Source organism: the organism of the source record quoted next, unplaced genomic scaffold (genome assembly GCF_019419815.1).
Source record: "Pyrus x bretschneideri cultivar Hongxiangsu unplaced genomic scaffold, Pyrus_bretschneideri_v1 Contig25, whole genome shotgun sequence".
NCBI classification, from domain to species: domain Eukaryota; kingdom Viridiplantae; phylum Streptophyta; class Magnoliopsida; order Rosales; family Rosaceae; genus Pyrus; species Pyrus x bretschneideri.
Window position 1 is genome coordinate 4,986,196 of NW_025999557.1, and position 9,902 is coordinate 4,996,097.

At 38.4% G+C, this 9,902-nt stretch overlaps 2 protein-coding genes across 3 annotated transcripts; one reads left to right on the forward strand and one right to left on the reverse strand.

Moving 5' to 3' along the window:
• The first annotated feature begins 2,964 nt into the window (after nt 1-2,964).
• Nucleotides 2,965-6,771, forward strand: LOC125478610 (sodium/hydrogen exchanger 2-like). Its single transcript, XM_048586947.1, has 12 exons — nt 2,965-3,229; nt 3,698-3,816; nt 4,065-4,162; nt 4,266-4,325; nt 4,462-4,703; nt 4,820-4,933; nt 5,072-5,172; nt 5,322-5,423; nt 5,535-5,673; nt 5,756-5,818; nt 5,996-6,079; nt 6,179-6,771. The coding sequence occupies exons 1-12, from the start codon at nt 3,065-3,067 to the stop codon at nt 6,527-6,529; spliced, it is 1,638 nt and encodes a 545-aa protein (XP_048442904.1). The 5' UTR covers nt 2,965-3,064; the 3' UTR covers nt 6,530-6,771.
• A 1,553-nt stretch (nt 6,772-8,324) lies between these two features.
• LOC103967375 (heterogeneous nuclear ribonucleoprotein A1-like) lies at nt 8,325-9,333 on the reverse strand. Of its 2 annotated transcripts, XM_048586948.1 has the most exons (3): nt 9,074-9,331; nt 8,836-8,983; nt 8,325-8,554 (listed from the first exon to the last, which is right to left on the reverse strand). In XM_048586948.1, the coding sequence occupies exons 1-3, from the start codon at nt 9,090-9,092 to the stop codon at nt 8,458-8,460; spliced, it is 264 nt and encodes an 87-aa protein (XP_048442905.1). In that variant the 5' UTR covers nt 9,093-9,331; the 3' UTR covers nt 8,325-8,457. The 2 variants fall into 2 exon arrangements, with proteins under 2 accessions (XP_048442905.1, XP_009378899.2); XM_009380624.3 differs by having other exon boundaries at nt 8,836-9,333.
• Between the last annotated feature and the right edge of the window lie 569 nt (nt 9,334-9,902).

A 9,902-nucleotide genomic window follows, 5' to 3' on the forward strand; every position in this document is an offset into this window, starting at 1 on the left:
GGAATGTTTAGGTGTTTCTTTGATTTCAATGTTTGAATTCAATTTTCTTTGTTTTGTAAAGGAAGAGAAGAGTGCCTAAACGTTCATACAATTCAAGTTTGAGTTGTTGGAATGTTTAGTTGTTTCTTTGATTTCAAGGTTATGAGGAACTAAAGCCCCTTTAGCTAGGGGGTGATTCGAAACTATGTTTATATTTGCAATATGAATTGATTACTTTTGGTTGGAATTTCATAAGTTGTGGATTCAATTCGTTTAACTGTTTGATTGATAACGTATTTATGTATGTTCATTGAGATTGCAAGCTTAATTTTCATGCATGAATATGACGCTAGAATATAAGTGAGTTTCACCTAATCGTTATGAACTTATATTCACAAGTAGTGGAGGTTGCTTATAAACAATCGCGTTAAACGAATTCTTGGCATAAGTTTCATGCGTATTCCATAGTAACGAATGCCTCGTCAACACTTATAATTTTCATTGAACTTAATGATCTTTGTTGAATGTCTCTATCATGTGTATTCCATAGTTAGGGACTTTGATTAAGAATAATTTGGTTGTAATGCGTATTCCATTCAATCCAATGAATTTAGGGAAATCTGAAAGTTAATTTAAGCGGACCTAATTAACTTGGAGCATTGAGTTTCACAACTTATCGAAAGACCAACTGAGAATCAATATTGTATGCAAGTGTAACATGTGTGGAGAAGAACCCCTTGGCTATTCCATCATCCATATTTTTATCACCTTTTTATTTACGTTTTGCCCTTAATTATAATCTTTCCATTTAATTTAATCTTGCCCAAACACATTTCCCCCATATTTCGTTGAGTCTTAATCATTCGTATTTGTTTTATTTTCGTGTTTTAAGTATTTGGAGTCTTGTGTACTTGTTTTGAATTCTTGTTAAGTAAGTTAAATGTTTTAAAAGTTAGTTTTATTTATTTGAGTCAAGTATTTAGCATCCCTAGTTAATCCTCGGTTAGAACGATCCCTACTTACATCATTACTACAATTGTCACAAATAGGGTTTAATTTGTATGCGTATAATGCTCGTATCACCGTTGCAATGTTTTAAATGCTTAATGGCATGCATATTTTGTCATACAATAAGTAGATATTGACAAATTCACTATTTTGTTTATTTGAATTGGACCGTTTAAAGGTTTTCCGTTTAATGAAGCGCAAGTATTGTCACCATATTATTTATGTGATTCGACCATTTGAAAGGTTATGAGCGCTTAATAATAGTGTACAAGTATTAACTATGATATGAGCCCCCTTCGAATTACTCTCTCTTGAACTTTTGACTCATCTCTTTTAAGATAGTGTATTCAATTAGGATTCTAATGAATTATATTGGTATGAATTTTAATCATAACTAATTACATATATAGGATTATTGATATTTTGTACATAATGTTTTTCTTCGTTTTTGTCAAACCATAGATTTGTTAGATTAGAGAGCCGACGAAGTTTGAACCTACACCGTGGTGGAAAGGTAAAACTCATCTCTTACTGTGGTAGAAGGCCACTTGCCAAAACATAATTACCACAACATAATAACCCAAAAGATAATACAACGAAGTATTGCACATAATTTATTGTGATGCATGTTTATCATGCTCTAATACTTTTGTAGCTAAAATAAGGGACGGAGCTATAAATTTATCGATAAAAAAATCCCTCCTTATATTCAGGTTCTTGATATATAACCTATCAAAACATATAAAAAAAAAATTGATAAAACCAACACAACTTTTAGCCAAAGAATGAAGTTCTTGAATTTGAAAACTAAGAATCAACAATATTATACCACTTAGTGGTTTGGGAAACTCCAAGAAAAATCATAATTAAGCAATTTAATTAGTCAAGAATTGACTAAGAATGTTAGACTACGTCAATAATACCGCAGTAGTAGAAAATATCGATGTCTATTCATCATAGTCGAGTTTCTTCACTATCCTCTCTCTCTCTTAACCACTAATAAATTAACCCATCAACGTTATCGTTTATTAAAAAAAATCACAAAAAATAGGAATAGGATATAAAAAAGTGAACTTTAACGAAAAGCTTCCGGTACTGTTCATTTTAACGAAAAATTACATTTTTACACTAAAAAGTCAATTCTTATACTATTCATTTTACCATTTATTTTATCTTTATCATTAAAACTCAAAGTTTTCAAATTTTTTCCATTAATTTTCCTTATAACAAATAGATTTGGAAAAACAACAACAAGGGCGAGTTTTTAATTAATTAATTAGTCTCCTTTTTCTTAATGGTCTACAAAAAAAAAGGTTAAGAGTTGTTGTCGTTCTTGATAACAACAACAACGACTAAAAAAAACTTCGTTGACCAAAAAAACCGAGTTAAAACTTTTAAACCGGCAGTTGTTGTCAGTTGCCCAATTGGCGGGGAATATTTTACTTTCCCCATCGCGTAGATTGCACAACACGGTTTGATCCTCGGTCCCACTTTAATCCAACGGTCCATAATCTTCCGTTGCAACTTTCTCGCCAGTTCCTGCAGCCGCACCCTATAAATGCTACTCTCTCTCCTCCCTTTCGCGGTCTTTCGCTTCAAGTTCTCCTTCTCTCTCTCTCTAAAAACTCTTTATTCCCTCCTTCGCATTCACTCTCTCTCTCTAGAACTCTTTGACTCCTCTCTCTAAAACTTCACCTTCTCCGGTTATACCCCGGCTCGAATTCTCTCTCCTTCTGCTGCGGGTTGGGATCACAGGTGAGCGATGTTATTTTCTGAGTTCTGTTTGGTTTCCGAGAAAGTGGAAGAAAATTTGAAAAGAAAGTTTTCTTACTCAGGAAGAAAAGAAAGCTTTCGTTTTGACGCCTTAAAGCCTTATGCTTTACTTGAAAGTCGAACTTAATCTTCGGCTCAAATTAGTGAATTTATTTGTTCTCTGTGTTTGAATTTCATTAAATTTTTGTTAACGTTTGGTTAAAATCTTCGTTAGTGTATGTATATGATCGAATGTGCGATTTTAATTTTTAATTTTTTGTCGCAGTGAGGTTTTGGTAGGATTTCGTTTAGATTTCGGCACCCGATGGGGGTCTCTGCTGTGGTGAGATTGGGGGTGAGATCGGCCACCAGCGAAGCTTCCGTAAATTCGATCACTTTGTTCGTGGTGCTCCTATGTTTATGCATTTTGATTGGTCATCTTCTGGAGAAGAATCGATGGATGACCGAATCAGTAACTGCGCTTCTCATCGTAAGTTCCCTCGAATTTTATGCTTTAGAATTAAAACCTGTTCGGGATTGCTTCTCGAAGGCGTTAATTCAAAACTTCTTCTAACTACATTTGTTAGAAAAACTAAAAGTACTTCTGGAAAAGCACTTAGGTTTTTAACAAGAATTTGAATGTGTTTCTGGTCTAGCAGAAGCGCTTCTCATCGTAAGTTTCCTCGAATTTTATGCTTTAGAATTAAAACCTGTTTGGGATTGCTTCTCCAAGGCGTTAATTCTAAAGTTCTTCTAACTACATTTGTTAGAAAAACTAAAAGTACTTCTGGAAAAGCACTTAGGTTTTTAACAAGAATTTGAATGTGTTTCTAGTCTAGCAGAAGCGCTTATGAGCAAAAGTTTTTCTTTTTATATAGAAAAAAAAAGCCCCGAACGATCCCTTAGAATTGGATATTGCCTAATTGTTTTGAAATTTGTGGATGATTGTTGATTGCAGGGTCTTTGTACTGGAATTGTTATTCTACTAAATACCGAAGGCAAAAGCTCACACATCTTAGTGTTTAATGAAGATCTCTTCTTTATATATCTTCTGCCGCCCATTATATTTAACGCCGGGTAAGCCATGTATTTCGTATCTATTTCATATCAATGCCTTCTCATTGTGATCCCCGTGTGCGTGCGCGTGTGTTTGTGTGTGTGTGTTATGGGCAATACATTCAAAGGGTGGGAAGGTTCATTATGATCAAGCCGTTTAAGTAACATGTTATCGATACTTTTTCCTCGCGGCTTGTTTGTGATGATTTTTCTGTGACCAGAGTTTATACATGTCTTTCCTGGTTTCATTCTTTTCCCATATATACCAGATTTCAGGTGAAAAAGAAGCGGTTTTTTCAGAACTTCATGACAATCACGTTGTTGGGTGCTGTCGGAAGTTTGGTATCATTCGTCATTATATCGCTAGGTTAGTTAGATATCCTAGCATGCCATGATATGGCTGACATTACAAGATAAATTCACAAAAGCTATGGTTTATAATGTTTGCAACTTTGATGATCTTGATGCAGGTTCAATGCAGTTGTTCAAAAAATTGGACATTGGTTTCCTCGAGATGGGGGATTATCTTGGTAATCTCTTCGTTACCTTCTCATATTAATCTACATCAACTTCTATTCGGTTTGCGCTCATATTTGTTTTGTGTTTGAAAAATTCGTCGTTTTGTTTGCCATTTGTATACTCTTATTTTTTGTTTCACTTCTGCAGCACTTGGAGCGATCTTCTCGGCCACTGATTCAGTTTGCACCCTGCAAGTGCTTGATCAAGACGAGACACCTTTGCTCTACAGTCTAGTTTTTGGAGAAGGTGTTGTAAATGATGCCACGTCTGTGGCACTTTTCAACGCAATCCAGAAATTTGATCTCTCTCACATCAACTCAACAATTGCCATGGAGTTTAGCGGCAGTTTCTTAGTTCTCTTGTTCGCAAGCATGGTGCTTGGTGTAGCGGTGATTCTCTCTCTCTCTCTCTCTCTCTCTCTCTCTCTATGAAGAGCGCACATGTAAATCTCCCTTTCATGAAACGTAACTTAAAATCAATTTCCATGCATGATATCAACTTGCAGGTTGGATTGCTTAGTGCATACATCATAAAGAAGTTGTACCTTGGCAGGCACTCAACTGATCGGGAAGTTGCTCTTATGATTCTAATGGCTTATTTGTCATACATGGTGGCAGAAGTAAGATTTCGATTTAACCTCTCGGACTGAAAGCTCCATCTAGTTTAGTTTCAGATATTTGTTTCTTGTTCAGTTGTGAGTCCGTGACACACGTTTGCACCCTGTTAACGATACTGACCAATTTTGTTCATCTTCCAGCTATTCGACCTAAGTGGCATTCTTACCGTTTTCTTTTGCGGGCTTGTTATGTCACACTATACCTGGCATAATGTTACAGAAAGTTCAAGAGTTACAACCAAGTAAGCCAACTTTGATAGTTTGCCGTAGCAGCGAAACTTGGTTTTCTTTTTTCTCATACAAATGCAGACATGTATATGTATATAAATATACAGAAGTTGGACAAAGATGTCATGCGTCTGTTTCTCACATGCTATTTCCGCAACTGCAGGCATGCTTTTGCAACGTTCTCGTTTGTTTCTGAGATCTTCATCTTTCTATATGTTGGTATGGATGCCTTGGACATTGAGAAGTGGAAATTCGTAAAGGAGAGGTAACAACTATACAAGCACATCATATAATTTATAAAACGTAACTCGTTACAACAGGCATGCGTTTCTCCTTTGTCCAAATCGAGCTTAATTATTTCCTTTTTCTTTTACAGCCCCGGGACATCAGTTGGAGTCAGTTCGATATTACTTGGCCTGGTTCTGGTGGGAAGAGCGGCTTTTGTATTTCCTCTATGTTTCTTATCAAACTTAACCAGGAGATCACAGACTGACAAAATCGGGTTTAAGCAACAGGTTAGCTATTTTCCGAATCTGTTACTTCAAAAAGTTTCAGCCTCTTGAATTTCTTAGCGACTGACTCTTTGACATAAAACAGGTGACGGTATGGTGGGCAGGACTCATGCGTGGTGCTGTATCTGTGGCTCTTGCCTATAACTGGGTAAGGATATGATCAAATTTATCGTGTTCCTTAGCTTTTGTTTACTGCCACCCGGTATTCTATTTGGTTTATACAGATTGTAATTTGATTGCACGCCACGTGAAGTACGAACACTTGTTATTCATCTGCAGTTGTGTTTTAATGTAACGAAGTTCGTATTATGCTGTGCTTTTTCAGTTTACAATGTCAGGGCATACTCAACAGCGTGGAAACGCAGTCATGATCACTAGTACGATCACAGTAGTTCTCTTCACTAATGTGGTATATTACTTTATCACTGAGCTTTTTCTCAGTTCATATGAGTAACTATTTTCTCATGAGTTCATTCGTTAATTCCAAATCGGTCTTTGGCCATTGTAGGTGTGCGGATTATTGACTAAGCCTCTCGTAAGGTTCTTGTTGCCGCAACAGAAACAGTTTGATAGCATTATGATGTCCGCCGAGTCAGAGATGTCTCTGGCTATGCCGCTCCTCCTCGCTAATGGGGAAGATTCAAAGTCAAGTATGTCTAGTGATAACATGCCCCGTCCATCCAGCCTGCGCATGTTCTTGACGACACCAACTCGTTCTGTCCATTACTATTGGAGAAAGTTTGATGATAGTTACATGCGTCCTGTCTTTGGCGGTAGAGGGTTTGTTCCTTATGCTCCTGGTTCACCCAATGAAAACATGCATCAATCACTCCTCGGCGAGCAGATAATCGTGGAGTAATATTTGTAACTTGGGGATTGATTGTTCGTTGGGTCACTTCGGTGAAAATAGTCAAAATTATAATTTATAGGCAGTTCTTCCCGAGCCTCATTGGTCTTACAAACTCGATAACGTGCCCCGAAACGTCAATGTTTTTGGTGTATAGAGCCTTCCTCGAATTTATTATTGGCCTTGTAGCAGTAGAATTGTATATTTGGAACTTCATGAAAGAAATAGGATCAACAGAACTGTGCCTTGGCGTACATGGTAGTGTTTGCTTAGTTAATGCATAAAACCAAGACCTCATCGGAAACAGACATAAAGTGGACAAAACTCAAACCCCGAGCGAAAGGCTATACAAAACAAGATTAAGATAGTAAACTACAATCCGACTCCAAATTCACACCAGCATCAACTTGTACTTATCACTTCGAAATAAACTCGATGTGATGTGCAACACTCATTTCTCATTTCACACGATTGACACTCTTTGATCTCTCTCGCCTCACGTAGTGGCGAGAAAGTCTTAGAGGTAAAATCATCGCTGGGCTTGTCGGAAGTGTCATCCTTAGGCCTATAGGGAGTATCACTGAAGCAACAACCACAGCAGCAGAAGATCCTGCAATACCACCGCCTCCTCCGCCGCCACCAGGTTCCTCACTAACCCTTTAAACAAGTGAGAGTGGCAAATGCCAAGCAAAAGAGAAACCAACCTTCAAGTCGGACTTTAGAGATATTGCTCTGAATCTAATCCCTATAAGGCTATAAGAATATATAGAATACTCAATAAGTTGTGTTAGATTATGTATATGTAAACAAATAATCAAGTGGGTGTGGGGAGGCAGCTGCATGAGCCTTTCTTACACTGTCAATTAATCTCCTATTTGTTAATGTCAGACACATTTTCGTTTCTTCTGTTTGTTGGTATGTATTTACAGTCGAGCCGTATATATGAAATCAGAGTACTACGAACAAATGAAAGATAGGCTATGAACATTATTTTATTAAAGAAAAAAGAAATAAACAAGATTGTCGAGACGGCTACAAACTGATGGCTACATCTTGACTGACTTAACTTTCATACTAAACTACATGTTGTATTTATATAGACAGCACCGCCGGAGGCTGAAGATTCTTCCTCCTCCTTCGGCGGCACACGCTTAATGTGTGGCGTATTGGTAGTGGCGTATGAACTGTTGCTGATTTATTTGGCTCTTGAATTCTTTAGTGATCGACTCATTGACATAACTCAAACGGGTGGGGATGGTCATGGTACGCATTTGGCCCAAATGGGTGACTACTAGGTGCCAGCTATGTGTTAATTGTGAAGACGAGTGAGATGATCCCTCGCTAACGATGGAGATCCAAATTCCGATAGCATTCCGGTCCGCCTTACTAACGAGCGCTCGTTCTGTCCATTACTATTGGAGAATGTTTGATGATGGTTTCACGAGTCCTGTCTAATACGCATCAATCGCTACTTGGGGAGGAAATAATCGTAGAGTAATATTTATAACTTGTGGGCACTAGGCAGTGCTAGATCCCTCTGAGCCTCATCGATCAGAAGAAGTAAAGTGCTTTGTAAAATGACACTTCTAACAACGGTCGATAGATATAACACTAAACCTACTTGATAGCACTTGAATTTTCAAAAATTATGTGCTTGTAGCGAAATGCTTAAGAGCAGAAGCACTTTCTACATAAGCATCTTCAACAAGACGTTGAACGCATTTCTATCTCATAATTCCTTTGATATAAAGGTTGGTAGATTTTGTAGCATGGTTGCTCAATCAATACATCGTCAATTTGGAAGAAATTAAAGAACAAGATTATTTAAAGTAATAGTTTAACAAAATGATTCAGAATTCACAACATGTACCATGGTCACTGAATCAAATAACACACTTCATAAGATAGTGTAGTAGTAAAACAAATTGGCATCACAAGATTCAGAAGGGAGGGCCTCCTCCGGGAGGACCAAATCCACCACGAGGACCGCCGCCGAAGCATTCCTGCAGCAAACAACAGCAGCACAAGCAGTAGAAGCTGCAATATTCCAATTTCCCACCAACAATGAGAACAAGAACACACTTCAGATTCAATTCTGAACTTCGAATGTTTAAAGGGTAGCGATTTTAACACTCGTCTTTTATGCATTCTCAAGTAGAGTTTGGGATGCTAATTGAGAAGTGTTAAAATCGCTGGAACGATAAACTTTGCAAGCAGTAAAAAAAAAAAAAACAAATCATATAAACATCAAACTGGTGCATAAGAATAATGATCAGAAACAAAAATGCAATAGAGGTGCGTTTAGAAATCATAATTACCAAGAAGATAACATGCTGCATAACCCATCAGCAAACCCTCCAAAAAAGCCAGGTCCTCCCATGAAGCCAGGACCCCAAGGGCCTCCCGGGCCAGGGCCCCAGCCACCAGGTCCTCCAGGCCCAGGGCCGCCCCATCCGCCAGGTCCTCCAGGGCCAGGGCCTCCCCATCCACCTCCTCCCGGACCGCCACCACCTGGGCCTCCCCAACCACCTCCACCACCCGGTCCTCCTCCTCCACCAGGTCCTCCAGGCCCCATCACTAACGCTTTATCTCACAGTTGCACCGCCGCAGCCACCACCCGATCAAGGTAACAAAGTAAGAATGCAAAGATGTAGCTAATCCTAATAGAGAATAGAATACCAAAGCTAACTAAAAAAGTTTTTCAGCTGACTATATTTAAACAAAATCAACGTCGGAAGTGAGAAATGGGGAACGGATGCAGGTCGGCAGGCGGTTTGAGAGCTTACTTACCCCCGAAGTCAAAGCATATTCTAAGTTCATGTGCACACACTTCTAACAACTCTTACAGCCAAACCTGCAAGTCAAACCACACAATCTTTCTACCTACCATTCTAACTTAAATCACTGCTCTATACTTACAACTTACAATCAAGTCATTCGAGTCGATAGAGCCAATTGTAATCGTGTCTAGTTTATCGACATGTCATGCGGACCTGTCAAGCAATTTCAACAAAATGTCAATCCGCATGACAGGTTCATAAACTAGACACGATTAGATAGCAGCATCGGGCTTCCTTAGTGAATACTAGCACAATCTCCGATGCTGAAGTCAGTTCGAGACATAGATTCGATACAAGCCCCATACGGATCATAATCTGGATATCCTCCACCCAGAGCCGGCCAAAATGAATTGGGGGTATCCTATCGTTGTCGACGTTGTGTTACCAATAAATATGTTACTAACACGAATGAAAAGGGTGAATTCGCATTGTCCGCGGTTTGCAAGCCCTAATGAAGCTAGCAATAATTTAGAATCCACCCATTGAAACATAAGCATAATGAAATCAACACATTGACCTGATTGCAAGATATTTGAACCTCTAGA

What these genes read in the sequence shown, in the direction of transcription:
- LOC125478610 (XM_048586947.1), top strand. Translation starts at nt 3,065, where the DNA reads ATGGGGGTCTCTGCTGTGGTGAGATTGGGGGTGAGATCGGCCACCAGC. An exon ending in ATTCGTCATTATATCGCTAG is followed by an intron (nt 4,163 to 4,265) that starts GTTAGTTAGATA and finishes ATCTTGATGCAG; the next exon opens with GTTCAATGCAGTTGTTCAAA. An exon ending in TGGCTCTTGCCTATAACTGG is followed by an intron (nt 5,819 to 5,995) that starts GTAAGGATATGA and finishes GTGCTTTTTCAG; the next exon opens with TTTACAATGTCAGGGCATAC.
- LOC103967375 (XM_009380624.3), bottom strand. Translation starts at nt 9,092, where the DNA reads ATGGGGCCTGGAGGACCTGGTGGAGGAGGAGGACCGGGTGGTGGAGGT. An exon ending in TGCAGCATGTTATCTTCTTG is followed by an intron (nt 8,555 to 8,835) that starts GTAATTATGATT and finishes GGAATATTGCAG; the next exon opens with CTTCTACTGCTTGTGCTGCT.